At 39.0% G+C, this 20,014-nt stretch overlaps 1 protein-coding gene across 1 annotated transcript in view; it reads left to right on the top strand.

Moving 5' to 3' along the window:
- Nucleotides 1-1,080: 1,080 nt before the first annotated feature.
- The window catches only part of NUP133 (nucleoporin 133), a 39,536-nt gene continuing 20,602 nt past the window's right edge, over nucleotides 1,081-20,014 (top strand). The window contains exons 1-12 of the mRNA XM_063306996.1: nucleotides 1,081-1,340; nucleotides 4,467-4,585; nucleotides 5,964-6,067; nucleotides 7,112-7,219; nucleotides 8,090-8,221; nucleotides 8,413-8,583; nucleotides 10,795-10,950; nucleotides 11,031-11,101; nucleotides 12,316-12,463; nucleotides 13,171-13,315; nucleotides 14,891-15,048; nucleotides 15,211-15,302. Of these exons, the coding sequence (XP_063163066.1) occupies nucleotides 1,165-1,340; nucleotides 4,467-4,585; nucleotides 5,964-6,067; nucleotides 7,112-7,219; nucleotides 8,090-8,221; nucleotides 8,413-8,583; nucleotides 10,795-10,950; nucleotides 11,031-11,101; nucleotides 12,316-12,463; nucleotides 13,171-13,315; nucleotides 14,891-15,048; nucleotides 15,211-15,302 (1,580 nt within the window). The 5' untranslated portion in view covers nucleotides 1,081-1,164. The remainder of the gene's footprint in view (nucleotides 1,341-4,466; nucleotides 4,586-5,963; nucleotides 6,068-7,111; nucleotides 7,220-8,089; nucleotides 8,222-8,412; nucleotides 8,584-10,794; nucleotides 10,951-11,030; nucleotides 11,102-12,315; nucleotides 12,464-13,170; nucleotides 13,316-14,890; nucleotides 15,049-15,210; nucleotides 15,303-20,014) is intronic.

Genomic DNA, 20,014 nt, shown 5'->3' with positions numbered 1-20,014 from the left:
GGCACAGCACCCCCTCAGTTGTGTGCTTGCAATCCAGGTGCTCAGCAACTGGCCCAGATTTTTGACCATCGCAGTGTCCCCCAGTCACATGATCATGATTAGCAACCTTCCCTGCCAGTTTCCCACAAGCAAAGTCAATGGGAAAGCTGTCAGGAAGTCAGACATGATCATGTGAGGTCCTTGCTTAACAACGGTAACTGGAGACTGCCAGAACAACCATTGCTAAGTGGCGCAGTTACGTGACATCGCATTTTACACCCGCATGGCTTAGCGACAGAAATTCCCGTCCCAATTACCTTTGTTAATCAAGCACTACCTGTACTACTGTTAAAGTAGCTTACTTATTCCAGCACCAAAGCAGGCATCAAAGTCTTGGGCACCTGAAGGACAAGTGACAAAATGTTCATGACACAAACTCCACCTCCCTCCAAACTTATGACACTTGCATGCAGATACTTAAGGGGTAGAATTTACACCGGAATATCATGACACCTTTTATCATTTTGACATAAACTCCGTTTGCTGCAGATGTACCTAAAGTATCCAACGTCTCTTAGAACTTTTGTCTTGGCTAACAGAAGACTGGGAGTAGCTGGGAACAGAAGCAATAAGGATCCAATCGGGACAGAAGACTTCACGCCATTATCTAAACCAGAAGCAAACCACATTTGGCTTTACCAGACAACCGTCTGCGTGGTTGTTGAAATGGATCAAATAAAAGCATAAGTATCGGGAAGTTCGCACTCGGCTTCGTGCGAACTCGTCCGTGGGTCCAGTTAGGAGCTGAGGAAACACCAATAGATACAACGTTGTCATAACGCCAGGGTCAGTTTGGCACTTTGAAAGTTTCCGCCTGAGCCCGTTTTCAAATATGCTTTAAAATATTGTATCATCCAATATAGCCCCCTCGGGTCTCCCGCTACTTTTCTTCCTCATTGCAACCGTACCGTCCTGCCCTCCAGCTCATATATAAAAAAAGAGAGCTTCCCGCCTTTCTGAGCCAATTGGGCCATGCCGAGGGGGGCGGGGAAACCTTCAACCAATCCCGTCCTTGGAGGAAAAACGTGACGCCGTTTAGACGCGCCACTCTAGCTTTACGAGAAAGGAGACAGCGGCGGGGCTTTTTGTAACGGTTTTGCTCGGTTTTTCGCGTGTGAGGCGGCAATGTTCCTTTCCAGTCCCACCTCGCCTCACACTCCAGGTGGCGGCGGCGGCGGCTCGGGCCGAAGAAGCTTCCGCCCTGGAGGTAAGAAGAGCCAAATGCTGACGGCCCCATCAGCCTCTTCCCCAGCGTTCTTCTCGCCGGCGACGAGGAGGCGCGTTGGTTCCCTCTCTGCGCGGTGAGTACCCTGCCCCGCCCATTGGGGGTGGAGCCTGACCGGGCTTTCCCTCCGCTCGCCTGGTGCAAAGACTGCGAGGGACGTCCGGAGAAGAAGTCGGGGATGGCTTCTCTGTACGTCCATGTTTGTATTAAGGCATAGGTGTTGTTTTAATAACAAATGAGCAAACAATGTATGTTGCGCCTCTCCCCAGGTGAGGCGGGAGCACAAGGGGAAGGCGTTCCCTGGGAAGTTCGGTTCCCTGGAGAAGATGCGTGGTTTTTTCACATGCAGTGCTGCCTTCAGAGGAAAGGAAGGATTTAAGCTTTCCTCTTGCATGCTGCAATCTATTATTCCCACGTTGGGCTCATTAAGCTGCCACTTATTTAACCAAAAAAAAAAAAAGTTGCATTCTTATTTCTCCGGTGCTGGATGTTTCTTGTCAGAGGGTTAATAAAAGTGTACCTTTTATTCCTTGCATTTAAGAAGCACGGTAAGAAATCTTAATGTACCCAAGAGACAGATAGGTGTTGTGGGATGAGAGTTAAAGGTATCCTATTGATCAATTCTGATCCTGTGAGCAGTTCTCATATTTGTATTTCTGGAGCTCAGTGAAACATAACTTTGTCCATGAAGTTCTGATTTTCAAGATTATAAAATGATAGATTAACCCATTATTTAATAAAATTAAATGTAGTATTTATACTGAATATTATAACATCACTATTTTATGTGCCAAAACTATGGTACTTTTATTCTGGAATGTTTTTGTTTGGCTGACCCTTCTTTCAGATTTTATCTATAGTACTGAGCATATCTATGATTTTATTTATTTTCACTTTTAGTTTATTGTATGACAGCTTCTAAATTCAATAAATTTGCTGAAAATATGCTTGTTTTATTGTAAACTGCCCAGAATTGCTCTTTGAGTGACATGGGCAGTGAATAATTTTTTATATATATATACATATTATATATATATATATATATATATATATATACACACACACAAACACACAGACACACATACAGGTGTGTGACTTCAGCAATTCATGGAGCAAGAGCTGCCAGCTGTACAAGCTGGGTTTAGAAAAGGCAGAGGAACTAGGGACCAAATTGCCAATATCCGCTGGATAATGGAAAAAACCAGGGAGATTCAGAAAAACATCTATTTCTGTTTTATTGACTATTCTAAAGCCTTTGACTGTGTGGACCATAACAAATTGTGGCAAGTTCTTAGCGGTATGGGGATACCAAGTCATCTTGTCTGCCTCCTGAGGAATCTGTCTAACAATCAAGTAACGGTAAGAACAGACCACGGAACGGACTGGTTTAAGATTGGGAAAGGAGTACGGCGGGGTTCTCACCGTACCTATTCAACTTGTATGCAGAACACATCATGTGACGTGCTGGGCTTGAGGAATCCAAGGCTGGAGTTAAAATCGCTGGAAGAAATGTTAACAATCTCAGATATGCAGATGATACCACTTCGATGGCTGAAAGCGAAGAGGAACTGAGGAGCCTTATGATGAAGGTGAAAGAAGAAAGTGCAAAAGCTGGCTTGCAGCTAAACCTCAAAAAAACCAAGTTTATGGCAACCAGCTTGATTGATAACTGGCAAATAGAGGGAGAAAACGTAGAGGCAGTGAAAGACTTTGTATTTCTAGGTGCGAAGATTACTGCAGATGCTGACTGCAGCCAGGAAATCAGAAGACGCTTAATCCTTGGGAGAAGAGCAATGACAAATCTCAATAAAATAGTTAAGAGCAGAGACATCACACTGACAACAAAGGTCCGCATAGTTAAAGCAATGGTGTTCCCCGTAGTAACATATGGCTGTGAGAGCTGGACCATGAGGAAGGCTGAGAGAAGGAAGATCAATGCTTTGGAACTGTGGTGTTGGAGGAAAATTCTGAGAGTGCCTTGGACTGCAAGAAGATCAAACCAGTCCATACTCCAGGAAATAAAGCCAGACTGCTCACTTGAGGGAATGATATTAAAGGCAAAACTGAAATACTTTGGCCACATAATGAGAAGACAGGACACCCTGGAGAAGATGCTGATGCTAGGAAGAGTGGAAGGCAAAAGGAAGAGGGGCCGACCAAGGGCAAGGTGGATGGATGATATTCTAGAGGTGACGGACTCGTCCCTGGGGGAGCTGGGGGTGTTGACGACCAACAGGAAGCTCTGGCGTGGGCTGGTCCATGAAGTCATGAAGAGTTGGAAGCGACTGGACGAATAAACAATGTCTATGTGTGTATTGCGCTAATAGGTGCGTGTGTCCTGTTTCCTTCCATTAAGACCTTGGAGCAGCACTCCCAGTCAGATCAGGGCTAGATTAGTCCGTGGTTTGACTTGATATAAAACAATTTAAAAATTACTTAATTTGAATTTTTGTTGAGCTTAGTCTCCATGACATTGAAAAGGGTTCAGAAATCTGTTTTGCAAACTGAATTATAGTAGACTTCTTAGTTAATGGTTTTGCTCAATTTTTCATTTAGATTATTTATTTTTCATAGACTATAGATAGAAACATCTATAGTAAAAACATCAGAAACATGGAAGGGAAAAGAACACAAAAATTATAATGATGTTTTCTGACTTAATGAGTCCTTTCTCCCTAGATAATCACCTACCAAATTTTCCAAAATTGCACTCATGATTTGATTATTAATCATGCTGCATTTTCAACAAAGAGGTGGGGAAGCATGTTCTGGCAGTGATCAAGCCACAGTTACATTTTCAGATATATATGGCACTTGCTCTTATCTGTGATTAACACCATTCCCTCATTTTAAACTTTGCCTGATCATTTTTTCTCAGCTTGATCACAAATATTGTTGCTTTTTTTTTCAGTGTTTACCAAAAATCAACAGTTTGGGAATGTGAATAGGCAGGAGTAGTACTTGGTTTCTATGTGAAATATTTTTGTTAACTATAAGAATGGTGAAGGAAAGCTTACAGAAATGAAATAAAATACTAAAAGCAAGGGTCTTTGTAGGAACTGGTAAAATCACAATCTATACAATTTGTTTTGACTTGAACTGTTGGATAGCTAAAGAATTCAAACATATTGAATGTAACAAAGCTTAAATCAATGCTATTAATTTCATTATTAAATCATTAATTAAAACTTCTTCTGCTTAGGTGTACACCTACAAAGGTTGTACATCATCCATCAGGAAGTGAAACCATCAACTATGATGTAAAAAAGTTTGGCTCACCTTTGCCAGTAAAAGTTATGGAGGCCTTGAGAATGGCTGATGGTAAGTTGTGTTTTTTTTTAACTGAAGTATTTTGGCCACATAATGAGAAGACAGGACACCCTGGAGAAGATGCTGATGCTAGGGAGAGTGGAAGGCAAAAGGAAGAGGGGCCAACCAAGGGCAAGGTGGATGGATGATATTCTAGAGGTGACGGATTCGACCTTGGGGGAGCTGGGGGTGGCGATGACTGACAGGAAGCTCTGGCGTGGGCTGGTCCATGAAGTCATGAAGAGTTGGAAGCGACTGAACGAATAAACGATGAAAAAGTTTTTTAATTTGGTCATACAAATAAATGATAATTATATGATGAAAAATAGAATTTAGAATATTAAATAACATGATTTTTGCTAGTATCTATAAATGAGCAAGACAGCAACATTGCTGTTTAGTGACTTATAAAATCAAAGTGATTCAAGCTAACCTGGGTGGTTTGCATTTTCTCTTGAAGAGAAAATACTTAGCTTGGAAACCCTAACTCATTATTGCTGTTACTATTATTACTATTACTGATCTGAGGCTCAGATCATTCTGTACCTGAAAGTACCTTCTATCAGCTGTGATAAATTGTTTCTAGTACAGCCATGTTAAACTGTTGCAATTCATTGTACGTGGTGCCTTTCAGAAGTATTGAGAAGTTTCAGCAGATAATAGTCCTTGGGTTACGACAGCAATTGGGACCAGAATTTCTGTTGCTAAGCAATGCAGTTGTAAAGCATGATGTCAGGTGACCGCATCACTTAGCAATGGCAATCCTGGAAGTCCCAGTTGCCGTTGTAACCCAGAGACCACGCATGAGATCCCTGGGATTTTGTACTCTGTAGCGGGGCTCCTTGGGAGAAAAAATGGTGGGAGCGGCTTGCAGCCTTCTCTGCCAGCTTCCCCATTGTCTTTGCTTGTGGGAAACCAGCAGAGAAGGTTGCAAGTGACGATCACATGACTGCGGCTAGCTGCAACATAATCGCGAGCTGGGCATCCATGCTCCTGGATCACAATCACTTGACCGTGGGGCCGTTGCAACGGTTGCAACTTTGTGGTCCAGTCAAAAGTTCCCCTTGCTTAGCGCCATCGTAATTTTGAATGGTCGCTGAACAGGTGGTCATAACCTGGGGACTACCTGTACAAAATAGAATCGAGTTGTCTTCTGAAATTGACTACATATTATATCAGTTTTACAAGATGGTCACTGGTTGATATTTTTTCCACGCTCTTAACATTATTCATTCAAAGACCTGCATGCCTTGGGTGTCTAATGGAATCCTTTCTGCCCTGTGAATCTACTTGCTGATTTAGGTCTTCCTCAGAGGTATTAAAAGGCAAGCCTAGATTTTTTTTTAAAATTTATACCTATAATTTATTTTGAATCTGTTATGTATTCTAGCTGAGGACCATTTGAGTGTGCTGCTAGATGAAAGTGGATGGGCTTGGCTAGTCCATAAAGATAGACTAATTATTTGGAAGATTGGTCAATCATCAGTTGCTAAGGTAAAGTAAGTTGAAATGTATTTAAGTAGGCTTAGTTATAATCATGGATATGTTCGAAATAAAAATGTAGGCAAATGAACTGCCTCAAATCAGCAGTGTTTCTCTGGGCTCCATTAATGTGAATTTGGAATACATCTATACTGCATTTTTTCTAGAACATTTAGACTTTACATTAATGAGTAGCTCACTTCATTACACAATGTTCTGTTTTTCCCTCCTAGAATGGGGCAATCCAAGTATTTTAAGAGTGCATCACATAATTGGCACATTCTGGGGTGAAATGGAATGGAAACAAGCCACATCGTTCTGCAAATAATAATTTTATATTGGATACCTGGTCATCAAAGTGAATAGCTCTTCCTATAAGTTACTACTTGATGTAGTCTCAGTAAATTTTTGTTAACTTGTGCATCATAACAGAAAAGTAATTATGCAAGTCTAACCATTCTTAGTTGAAAAAAGGCTTTTTTTGGCTGTGGTAGGCTTCCAAATAAGTTTGCTTAGACTGCAGCCAGCATGAGTGAGGTTGGAAAAAAAAGGTAATATTTTCAAAAATACTGAAATATTTTCAAAAAAAGTCTTTAAAAAGTGAAATAAAGATCCACATTTACTTGTTAGCATCCCTGGCAATAAAACAAACAATTCTCACCTGAGAAAGAGTTCTCATGTGTCATTCATGTGTTTAATTGATTTCTTCATAGTGCTAGGCAGATAAAATTTCAAATTATTCTTTTTTTTTTTTTTTTTTTGCATCACAGTAAAACTTTTGCACATGGTTCACATTATTTAAAAAGTTACATTTTAGTGACAGCAGTTTTTTGACATCCAAAATATCTCTTCCAAACATTGAACTCAGTATTGAATACAGTATCTTATTTAAGATGGTTTAGATTATATGTGTCAGCTTTTTAGAGGAAAAATAACTTAGAGTTGATCTCAGAAATCCAAACTTTTATTCAAAGCATGAAATGATATCGGTGAGTAATATAAATGCAGAACACTAAATTAAAACATTGCTACACATTAATTTTTTTTGGGTTACAGTTGTTTATATGCAAAGAACTACAGTTGCCATCCAGTGACTATATTTGGAGTGCAGACCTAGTAGCAGTGTGTTGCCTTAATGTTCCTGGTGAAACATCATCTTTACAGGTTCGGAACATCTAGATTTCCTTTGAAGACATCGTTTATACCTCCAATTTATGCCATTTTCATGGTCCATTTGGAAATTATGTACAGTCAGTATACCACACATTTTTGTTTACAACTTAGTTGTACAATTGTTCAGTCTTTAAACATAATTTTAAATAAAAAGCTGGGGAATGACTTTGTCCAATATAACAACACAAATATAAAAAATAAGTATAATGACTGTTAATTTACTACATTAAGTACTGATCAGAATTCTTCCTGAAATGGGAATAAAATAGTTGAAAACAGATAATTGTTTCATACACATATACTGCATTCTGAGGCATTTGTTTTCAGGGCAGGATTATTTGTCTAATTCCACTGAATTAAGGCACTTTGCTCATAGTGCTGAAATCAGAGTGATTTAAAAAGGAAGATAATTGTTCCACTTTGGCTGGCCTAATCACTGAATGAAAAAAATAAGATCTATTTTTGTTACTTTCTTCCCAGGCAGGCAGGGGGCATTGTAGCTAATTTCTGAATTATTCAGTTTTGCTTGTTTTTCTTGATATTTTCATTTTTTCATAGACAAGAACTCCTTTGTTTTTTTTTATCTTGATAAAGTTGTTCTAATTTGTAATGCATCTAAAATCTGTTTTTCAACATTAAAAAACTACTTAGGCTCAATGGAGGACAATATGCTATAAAATCTGTTAGGAGACATTGCAATACAGATATAAATTAAGGTGAAAACTTTATAATTCTCAGCAGACTAGAAATTTATTTCTTGTTACCTTATACTGCAACAAACCCTAGATCTTGAGATTGAGTTGAACATTAGATAATTAATTAACAGAATTAACATGTATATTGTTGTTTTATATTTGCAAGTCTCTTGCAGTAATGGCTGCCACTTGTGAAGGAACGATACGTTACTGGCCCAGCCTTGTGCATGAAAGTTCCTATGCTGAGACGTACACGGATTTCGGCAGTGCTCTTTGTAATTTTCTTACAGCTGTTAAGGTACATTAAAGATGAATGTAAACATGATACTTTGTGACAACTTAGTAAAAGCTCTAAATCTTTTTTTCCCCACTATTTATAGATAAAATGAAATAGAATTATAATTTTGAGGTGGGTTAGCAAGTCTGTATTTTCTTAAAACTAAATGCTAATACAGTTTCTCCAAGAAGCTGAACTGAGCTTTCTTTTAGGGCGGAAGCTTTATTTTATCCTCATCAAGGAGCCAGTTTATCCGACTTACACCTGATAGTAATGGCAAGATTTACCAGCATGGTTTACCTCAAGGACAAGGCATGTTTTCTGGAATAGGTAGAAAAGTTTCTTCACTGCTTGGGATTCTGTCACCTAGTAATGATGAAGAAGTAAGTCTTAAAAATAAATATATCTTGATTTTAATGCTGAATTTTTATTTTTATTTTCCAATTTCTCTCACATGAAAGGAATGCTTTACAACAGGACTCAATATAGACTAAATTCCCTGGAACAATTGGTAGACAACTATAGGTAGCTTATGGCTCCCCAGCAATCTGTGTATAGTCCCTTCAGACCTCAAGATCCCCAACTGAAATGCAACAACAAATTGGCCAAATGTTAGTGCTTTGCCTAGTATTTTTTGTTCAAAATTAAGGCTGAGAAGAGAAACAGTATGCCAATTGAAATGTTTGGCTCCTGTCCCCAAAGGTTGCTTTATTGGACCAAATTCAGGCTTTTGTAGGGTTGTTTATAGGTGGAGTGGGAAGTCTTGGGAAGCAAACGTTCCATTAACAATCCTCCTCACCTTCCTCCACTCCCAGAAGTGAATTTGGCACCAGAACAGTAATAAGGGATCATTTTTTCAGATTAGGAAGCTTAAGAATGGAAATGTAACAGTTTGCCTCTGAAAGGCCTCCTGTTTCTATTCCCATCTTTAAAACCTCTGGGGTGAGGGGTAGAATCAGAAAAAGGGTTAAAAAATAATGCCCACACTCCTACTAATTCTGGTGATGTTACAGCATCACTGGATTTTGAGGTTCAGGAGCTGACTTGGCCTAGTTTTTCAAATGATACCTTATTTCTGTTCTAGAGAGTTTAGCATTTGGGTTGTATGCTGATGGTAAACAGTGTTAAGAAAATTAGCACATGCAGACAGGGCAATAGACAGTGGCAGTTTTACTTTAAATTCTGGAATTCAGAGAATTGTAATACAGGAACATCTCTCTCTTGCTTTGTTACACCCTTCCTCCCTTTATAGCATTTTCATACAGGCTTTAATTGTATTTCATGTCCATGGGTAAATCTGAAAGTCAGGAGGAAATTATGGAAACAGTGGCAGAGGGAACATCCTGATGGGTTTCAACAGTCAAGAGATTTGAATCATTAGCAGCAAACAAAGACAAGACATAAGGATCCACACTACTCATTGAGTCTTAGGTACTTAACAAGCCTTGAGAAGTGTAAATAGGAAGAAATTCAAACAGTACATGCTTATGGTCAAGGCAAAAATCAGGCTTAGTTTAGCTCCATCTGAGAGACATTTTCTTTAGTGGCAGGATCAAGGAAGATCCAATAAAGTTGAAAATACATTAGAATACAGTAACAGTGGAAAAGCAGAGAAAGTAGAAGAACAAGAAAGAAGAAAAATATGGAGGTAGGCTTGTCCTTTTCTAAAACCCAAGGGAAAATGAGAAGAGGCACAATTGTACAACTAAGTTAAAACTACAGTGGCAATAATAAAATATAACAAATTGTAACAGCCCACCTCCACCTTCAACTGCTTGTTCTTCCCTCTTCTGTGAGTTATTGGGAGGTGGACAGCTGTTGATGTGGATTTCAGCAGTGGCGCTGGTTCTCAGGAAGGAGGGAGCACATTCCAAGGAGATGGAGGAGATAAACAGAGGCACAGTGGGAAAACGAAGAAGTTCAGGATAGCCCCGCCCTGGAGTCTCCCAGGTTATTTCCCCTTAGGTCAGTTAGAGTAGCTTTAGTCTGGCAAGATTTTGTCTCTACGGTGTGAGCAAATAAATAACCGGAGTTTGAATGGACTGACTCTTCATTGTTCTTGGGCTGGGCCTGACAGTTGGGATCTGAACTGATCATTTGCAGATGCTTTTGAAATCAATCTGTAACTTCCGTGGTTTTACAGTACCAGTTTTCTAGTTCTAAAAGCATCCCATCAATATGCTGATAATATTAATATATATGAGTGTCATGAATTAAGCTTTCGATTTTCAAGGGTTGAAGTTTATTTAATAGAATTATATAAACTTGCAGATTTCTTCAGTGGTAGCAATATTAATATTTGATGCAAGAACGTTTCTTTTAGACTCTGATTTTTGATACCACATTTTCCCAGTATTGATGCTGCATTTTAATATAGTTTTGATTGCTGTCTAGACTATATTGCATGACTGTCAGAACAACTGTGCAATACACTCATATGTGTGTTATTTTTTATTTTATTCTGTTTCTGTACAGTATTTTGTCATTTTTTGAACTGGAGTTTAAGCTTTTCTGTTTTCTTAATGTGAACTTTAAACAGAGAACTGCAGTGTATCAAACACTGGTATTTTATCCCTAATTTATATTTAACTCAGCTTTCTAGTGTTCTTTGGGATGAAGATGGTTCAAGGTTTTATGCAGTGACCAGCTCAAGTCTTTATAAATGGGAAATAGATGATAATGCAGAGCGTCAAGTCCTCAGCTGGGATATAAACAGAGTACTTAAAGAAAATATCATGGAATCAATATGGGTAAGAAGCAATATATGTGAACTATAAAACTATATATTTGCCTTATTCCTGGTATTTTTAACAACCTTTTATTTTTACAGGGATCAGAAAGTAATTATGGGGACATTAAGGGAGATATTAATGTGCAGTATTTGGATTTGCAGCAAAATTCGTAAGTTCCTTTTTAGAAAGTTAGCTCTGTTATGAATTCTTGTATATATTTTGCAAATAGTTTGTGTCTTTTTTCTAGTGTTATTACTAATTCAGACACTGTTCTTATCAAAATACTTTTCTCCTTTATCCATACTATCAGGAAGAGATAATTTAGTCAAAAAAATAATTAAACACACAGGAATAAAGACTGTTTACTTGGCTAAACAAGAGTGAAAAAATCCTTAAATGTTCATCTGATATTTATTTATTTATTTGATTTATATAGCCACCCAAATCACATATGTGACTGGGCAGCTTACAATAAAATCAATAAAAATAATAAAATACATAATATAAAATAAAAACACATAGCAGCCAAGCTTCATGAAATAACCATCAGCAAAGCCAAGAAACAGGCTCTGTCACACTTCTGGGGCTCTGGGCTTGTGCACAAAACCAAGTTTTTAGGGCCTTATGTAAAGCCAGCAGGGTCAGCGCTAACCTGATCTCTGGTGGAATGATGTTCCACAGGGTGAGTGCCATGGCAGAAGGCCTCCTCCTGAGCCTTGCTAGCCGCCACTCTTTAGCTGATGGCACCTGGAGCATGCTCCTCCCCCCAGACCAGGTGGAACAGGTAGAAACAATTAGGGAGAGATGGTCCCATAAGTAGCCTGGTCCCAAGCCATGCAGGGCTTTAAAGGTAACTACCAGCATCTTGAACTGCACCTGGAAGCACACTGGAAGCCAATGCAGCTCGTAGAGCAGTGGTGTAGCTTGCACCAAAAAACCAGCACCATTTACTACCTGTGCCACCACATTCTGCCCCAGCTGAAGCTTCCAAATGCTCTTCAAGGGCAGCCCCATGTAGAGTGCATTGCGGTAGTCCAATCTGGAGGGCATGAGTGACTGTAAGCAGGTCCCCTGCTATATACCTGCTTTTGTTAAAAAAATGAACATTATAGAATGCATTGAATAATGTTCGGTGTGCTAGGAAAAGAAGCTGTTATATATTTTAGTTTGGTGGTTTAATAAATAAAATACTGCCCAAATTCTCCAAAACACAATTTAAAAATATAATAAGTTGGGTTTATGGACCATGTAAAGATCTTAAAATAGTATTTTCTGAGACAAGCAAACAGCTTAATATTGATTTATTTGAAAATTACTGTTTTATTACCCAATATTTCTGAACATCAATTTGTAATTATGTAAATTGTCTTTTCTGATGAGTAGTGATGGACTGGTTATTTTGGCTGCAGCCTGGCATCTTGGTGACAGTCCTTGTCTCATTTACTATACTTTGATAACTGTAGAAGATAATGGTTGTCCCACATCTGATAACATGGTTGTAGAGGTCACTCAATATAACCCACCTTTTCAGGTAATTGGCATTATGCTTAAATGCTTTTTTGATGTTTCTGATTTTAAGCATGCCCATAGAATATCATTTCAAGTGATTGGTTGGGAGGGTGAAAATGATGTTTGATTGAACTATATCCATAGAAACAGAAGAAATTTCTCTTCCTGCCCAGTTGCCTGTTGTCTCATAATGTCACTTAAATAATATCTGAATTGCTAAAAACAGTATAGGTAAAGATTTTAAAAAATAGAACCAGTAACTGCTTTAATTTACTCTATAAAACAAGAAATTGATGCTACAAGTCTTTGCATATTAAATTCTTTGAGAATCCTGAATAGATATGTACTGAAATGTACTATAAAATGACTCATATGTATCAGATTGTATTTCATGTGATCTAGAAAAGGATTTACCATAAATCTGTATTCTATGTATATTAGGAAAAAGTATGTGTGCGTTATTTTTATCAATATATCAATAAATGCTCAGAACCTTAAAAAATATAAAAATGGTGCATCATTATGGAAAACTATAGGTTTGCAATTTATAACCTGCCATTCCTGTCCTGGTAGGCATCAAGCATCAAGTTTATCAATTAATATTTACATACAGAAGGCCTACCTAGAAGATGTTAGGCATACCTAGAAGATGGTATTGCTGCTTTTAGTAATGCTTCATTCCTAAATATTGTAGTTATTTCTTGTAATACTTAATGCCATATTTTTCAGCCTGAAGAACTGATGTGTCATTTAGTAGTCCCAGATTTTTCCAGCCATTCTGCTTGTCTTTATACTGAAAATGAGGTATTTGCTTGTTCAACTGGAACAGGAAGAACCTCTTTGCCACAGGAGAAGATTATTTTCAGTGCTCAGGGTGAGAATCTTAACAAATTTAAACTGTTTAACACAAGCTAATGAAAGTGTTCCATCTTTCTCCAGAACTGCAGCAAAGATTCTTGTTTCTCTTACCATTGACTATTGACTAAGTTTTGGAGTTAACTATGAAATTTTCTTTTCCTAAATGTCACCATATGTAACTTCATGAATCAAAGTCAAAAACAATGGAGAGGGAGACAACCACTTATTGCTTCCAGGCTATTCAGAAAGAGAAGCTTTGTCAGATGGACAAATTTCTGTGTGCCAGATGGACAAGTTTCTAATGATGGGGGCATTTTCAGAAACCTTCACCTGAAGATGTTGATGTTTTAGGGTTCATAGCAGAAGAGAAGTTCTTCAGTCACTCTTAAGCCACTTAGGCCTTTAAAGGTTAATACCAGGACTTAAATAAGACTAATAAGCAATTGGCAACCAATGTAGATTTTTCAGTACAGCCGTCATGTGATTCCTGTGTTTGCACCAGTTAGCAGTTTTAGCTGCTGTTTTTTGCACCAATTGCAACTTGCAGGCAGTTTTCAAGGGTGGCCAAAGGTACAATACAGGTAGTCCTCACTTAAAAACGCTAATTGGGACTGGAATTTCCATTGCTAAGCGAAGTGGTCATTAGGTGAAGCATCACATGACCACACCAATTCGTGATAGCAGTTCTGATAGTCCCAGCTGTGGTCATTATCTTCCTCCTGCTGCCGATGAGGTGCGCCCAGCCAAGGCAGCTGCTGGCCCTTTGCAAGGCTGCACAAGGCCTCCATGAGGCCTTGTGAAGGGCCAGAGCTGCTTCAGCCAGGCATGCCTTAGCAGTGGGAGGAAGAAGATGGTGGCCAGCTGGGAGTGGCAGAGGTAAGCGGCAGAGTGCAGGGCAGCCAAAATGGCAGAGATGGCGGGGGGGGGGGTAGGCAGCTGTCCCGAAGGCCTCACCAAGAGCTAGCAGCTGCCTTGGCTGGGTGCACCTTGTCAGCAGCAGGAGAAAGAAGGTGGCAGAAGTCAGCTGGGGACAGTGGGGGGCGGCAGGGGTAGACAGCAGCAGAGTGCAGGGCAGCCAAAAGAGCAAAGATGGGGAGAGATAGGCAGGTGTGGGGAGCTGAAGCACACACTGCAGTCGTAAATGCAGGTGGGGTGCCAAGCGCCCAAATTTTGATCTCATAATGGGGCGGGGGGGCTCTGCAACAGCCATAGCTTTAAGGACTGGTTGTAACTAGCATTTGTTCAGTGCTGTCATAACTTCGAGCAGTTGCTGAATGAATGGTCGTTAAGCGAGGACTACCTGTATATTACAATGTCATGTTGGGATATAGCTAAGGCATGGATAAACACTGACCAAACTGACCAGGTTAGCAAGGGTTGTAGCTCACACACTAATCATAATTCTGGAAACTTGTTTCTGGTCACAGTCACTGCTTGAAAATCCAGTGACAGTTGAGGATCAAGAAACACTCAAAGACTGAGGCTTTGCTCTTTCAAGGAGAATGAATTGCCATCCAAAACATATTGAAGTTCAGTCAAGATGATGATGATGATGAGTGTCCAATTTTATTTATTTATTTTTGTATCTTAGGTGATAAAATTTTAGGAGCAGGTTCTTCTGCTCGGCTTCCCATTTTTTTCGCTCAAAAAAGTGGACTTGTAGCTATATGTTCCAAGGAAATCAATTCTTTACTTCCTGAAGACATTGAGGATTCTTTAGCCTATTCTGTAGCTAAGCCCAATGATGAGGTAATAACTGCTTGGAACTCGGAAAGAGGGTGGGAAAGAGGGGAAAGTATTGCCTGGCATTTAATTCCTATTAGCATCTTTTGCCACACCATATTGTTTTTATTGTTTTTTTGTAGTTGAATGATCCTTTAACTTTCACTTTTTTCTACTTTTCTCTTTTAGAGCATTGGTTTTGATAGCTCTTCCAGAATGGATATTGTAGCTCAAGAAGATAAAACTAAAATGCTAAAATCTTCTTTCTTACAGTTTTGCAGGTACTAAATAGATAAGATATTAAATAATTAAATCATCAGTGGTATAAGGAGAATGTTAACATTGCCTTTATTGAATTTCCTGTATGCTTAAGAAGTTAATTAGGAAGATACATTGTTTATGAGTGGTGGATTAAAAATCCACAATTTATGTTCTAATAGGTTGCACTCTCAAAACCTTAATGTATTACTTAGTGTGTAATAAGGGCAAAATTCCATTCTTTGGGATAGCCTACACTGTATGGGATTTAATTGTCTTGCTGCCACCATCAAACCCTTTTCTTGTTTCTTTGTGTCTCTGAAGTAACATGATTAGTAGAACATGGGGAAGGTATGGGATGACACAATTACTTTCTTAACATTTAAAGAAACGAATTTTCTTAACTTAAAATCGATGATAACTAGGTTTACTTAACATTACAACGTATCAATAGGCTGTCAATACTTGCCTTTACTGGCACTAGCTACATTCTTAGCCCACCTTCTTGACAGATAGAAATTTTCCTAAAATAGGACTGTAAGCATCCTTCAGATCCATCCTTCCACCCACACCATCCAAATCCCTCTCTTCAATTCCTCCTCTCTCTCGAACATCCTGGGAGGTGTCCTGTGTTGCTATGCTTTTATTGGCAGCTCCGCCAGTTACTTACCACATGCCTCCCTGCTAACCCAAGCTTAGCCTCATTATTCATAGCAGGTTATGTCTGAAAGGTGACTTTTTAGAGCTTTGTTTTACAGGATAATTGTTGTTCCATATATTTACAGGATATGTTCCATAATCAGGGTTAAACTGCTAAGAAGCAGTTGAGGCCTGCAAGCACACATAACTCACAATTTTCAGGAGCTCCCACTTGCAGAGTAGACGAAAGGATAATAGCCCCTTATCTTGGCGTTTATATTTTTTCCTTTGGAGTAGTAGTCCCTTGCTTTCACTGTAGCCACCCATGTTCTCCTTCTATAGTCTTCAGAAGTTTATTTCTAAACTGTTGCCATGCATTTTGACATATTCTTAGTCATCAACCTACACCCTAAAATCTGCCTTCTATCCATCTTAAACTGAACACGGACAAGACGAAGATTATTGTGTTCTGTCCTGATCATCCCACCCCTTCTCTTTCTGTTTTCCAGCTGCAGGCCTCCTCAATGGTTGGGAACCTAGGTATCCAACTCAATGAATGACTTGCTTTACAGCCTTTCATCAGTAAAACCATCAACACTTGTAACTTCCATTTATTGAATGTTCATAGGATCGGTTGGTTCCTTATCACAGAACTCTAGTCAGGGCAAAACTGGTTCATGCCCTGATTGTCTCACATCTGGATTATTGCAGTAGTCTTTTGGCCAGATGACTTGATACCTCTCTTCACCCCTGATGTGGGTCTAGAACAGGACACTGCTTTGTTCTGGGCTTCCCCAGAACTACTGCCATCTATTGGCTGAGTATTTGCCAAAGGTACCTTCTCCCTTCTTACCAAGCTGCTGATGTTAACTTATTGGGCCATGCACATGGACACACTAGTTACTTGGAAAATCTGTTTCTTGCTTATATCTGTGCGCTCGATCCAGTTGTCTAGCAAAGAACGACTGATACCTTCTCATACTAAAATAGCCATATCATGGTTGAGAGCCACAATTAGCCATTAGAAATTATCTTCCACCAAAATTATGTCTGGGGAGTAGTCTTACCAGATTTTAAACAGAATTAAATTTCTTTTTTGATGGGCCTTTGTGAAAGCTGGTTTTAGTATTATATGCAGAAATGTATTGGTATTTGGATATAGGTTTCAATACTTGCTTAAGTGTTATTGGCCATTCAGGTTTCTGAAGCTTTGTATTTAAAATTTAGTGAGTTGTTGGATTAAATTTTGCTTATGTGTTTTATTACTTGTAATTGTGCCTAGTTATAGGCATATGAAAAATAAAACTATTACTGAACCACTTAAGGAGCTTTGAAAAACTATCTGAAAATCATAAACTTAAAATATTTTGTCATCTGTAACATTGTGTTGAGTAGTAAGACAAGGAGATTCTCTTTAATAATTAAAGGTCTACTATTCTCTCCCCTACTGAGATTTTACATATATGGAAGTGGAGAGTATTCACAACTGCTGAGGCAAATATTTGGTATAACTACAGAATTTAATTTTAAACCCTCAGGATATCACTAATATAATAAAATAAACTGCATTTTCTTTCAAAATCTTGATATCTGCTTACTGTTTTTAAAAGCATTTGGATCTGATATTGAAAAAAATTCAGATTGGAAATGGTTGTGAAAATCAATCAATTGGTAGAAATGGATAATCAGAACTAAACTGTTTTCCAAAACTTTCAAGATAAAAAGGTTGGCCTATTTTTTTGTTCTTTTTAATAGAAATTCCAGATATAACATATTTCTTAAAATATTCTTATATCATCCTCTTCCTAGAATATTCTAACATATTCTAGGTCACATATCCTCATACATACTTGTTCATTTATTTATTGAAACTGATCCAAAACTACATATTTGTGTGTGGCAGAAGTATGTGAACCTTTAGGATAATTAGTTCATTTGAAGAGGAAATTAGAGTCAGGTATTTCAATCAATGAGATGATAATCAGGTGTGAGGGAGGGATGTCCTGGCTTATTTAAAGAACAGAATTCTGGGTGAAAGGTCCCCTGTGCAAGCACTGAGTCATGTCTGACCCTTTGGGGTGATGCCGCTTTCGCGACGTTTTCTTGGCAAGACTATAGAGCAGGGTGGTTTGCCATTGCCTTCCCCAGTTGTCACCTTCCCCAGCAAGCCGGGTACTCATTTTACCAACCTCGGAAGGATAGAAGGTTGAGTCGACCTGAGCCGGCTACCCAAGAATCCAGCTTCCGCTGGGATTGAACTCAGATTGTGGGGAGTTTCAGTTGCAATACTGCCACCTGCCACTCTGCGCCACACGAGGCTCTCTGACCTTCACAACACAAGTATGTGGAAGTGTGTCATGGCTCAAACAAAGGAGATTTCTGAGGATCTTCGAAAAACAGTTGTTGATGCTCACCAGGCTGGAAAAGGTCACAAAACTATTTCCAAAAAGGTTGGACTCCACCACTCCATTGTCAGGTAGGTTGTGTACAAATAGAGGCAATTCAACACCACTGTTACCGTCCCCAGGAGCAGTCAACCAACCAAGATCACACCAAGAGCAAGGTGCATAATACTCTAGGAGGTCTCAAAGAAGCCCAGGATAATGTCTGAGGAACTAAAGGCCTCTCTTGCATTGGCTATTGTCAGTGTTCATGAGACCACCATCTGGAGAACACTGAACAACAGTGATGTTCATGGCAGAGTTGCAAGAAGAGGGGCACTGGTCTCCAAAGAGAATATTGCTGCCCATCTACAGTTTGTGAAAGACCACGTGGATAAGCTAGAAGCTGTTGGAAGAATGTTCTGTGGACAGATGAGACCAAAACAGAACTTTTTGGCTTGAATGAAAAGCATTGTGTTTGGCGAAAGGCAAACACTGCATTCCAGCATAAGAACTTTATCCTGTCTGTGAAACACGGGGGTGGCAGTATCATGGTTTGGGCCTGCTTTGCTGCCTCTGGAGCAGGATGGCTTGCGATCGTTGATGGAACTATGAATTCTGAATTGTACCAGCAAATTCTACAGGAAAATGTCAGGTTATCTGTCCATGAACTGAAGCTCAAAAGAAACTGAGTCATACAGTAAGACAACAACCCAAAACACACAAGTTGTATGACCAAAGATTGGTTAAAGCAGAAGAAAGTTAATGTTTTGGAATGGCCAAGTCCAAGTCCTGACCTTAATCCTATAGAAATGTGGAAGGACCTGAAGCAGGCAGTTCACACAAGGAAGCCCACCAACATCCCTAAGCTGAAGCTGTTTTGTAAGGCGGAATGAGCTAAAATTCTTCCAAGCCGATGTGCAGGATTGATCAACTGTTATCAGACACATTTGGTTGTAGTTATTGCTGCCCAAGGAGGGCATACCAATTACTGAAAGCAAAGGTTCACATACTTTTGCCACACATAAATATGTAGCTTTAGATCATTGTCCTCAATAAATGAACAAGTGTAATGTTTTTGACTCATTTGTTTAATTGGGTTGTCTTTATCTAGTTGTAGGACTTGTGTGGAGAACAGATTATGTTATATGTCATATTTATGCAGAAATATTGAAAACTCAAAAGGATTCATGAACTTTTAAGCACCACTATAAGGATGAAATTGATGAATTAATGGATCTCCCTCACATAAGCTGCATTTCAGTCAACAATTCCATTGCTTCTGGTGTTTTTTAATTGGAATAAATTCAGCAAAAATTTATAGAATTTGCTAGAAACTTACTGTAATTCAATAAGGTTACACAGATTTTTCTTAGTACAAGGAAATGACAAGTATTGGTACTTACCAATTTCTAAACAAATGAGATTTTTACCCATCTTTGTTTTATTTTATAGCTTTGACATCTGAAAGCTTGATTATGCATTCTTTTACTGAGTTGCCACCTGAGGTGGGCAGATAAATCAACAGGCAGTGTCCTTGAGAGCCAGCGTGGTGTAATGCTTAAGATATTGAACTGGCTCTGGGGAGACACATGTTCAAATCCACCCTCAGACATGGAAACTTCCTTGGTAACTTTGGGTCAGTCACTCTCAGCCAAACCTAGCTCATAGAGTTGTTGGAAGCAGTTGTTGGAATAGCACTTTGAACTCCTGAA

Source organism: Candoia aspera, chromosome 1 (genome assembly GCF_035149785.1).
Source record: "Candoia aspera isolate rCanAsp1 chromosome 1, rCanAsp1.hap2, whole genome shotgun sequence".
Taxonomy (NCBI): Eukaryota; Metazoa; Chordata; class Lepidosauria; order Squamata; family Boidae; genus Candoia; species Candoia aspera.
This window is presented reverse-complemented; position numbering and strand designations above follow the sequence as displayed.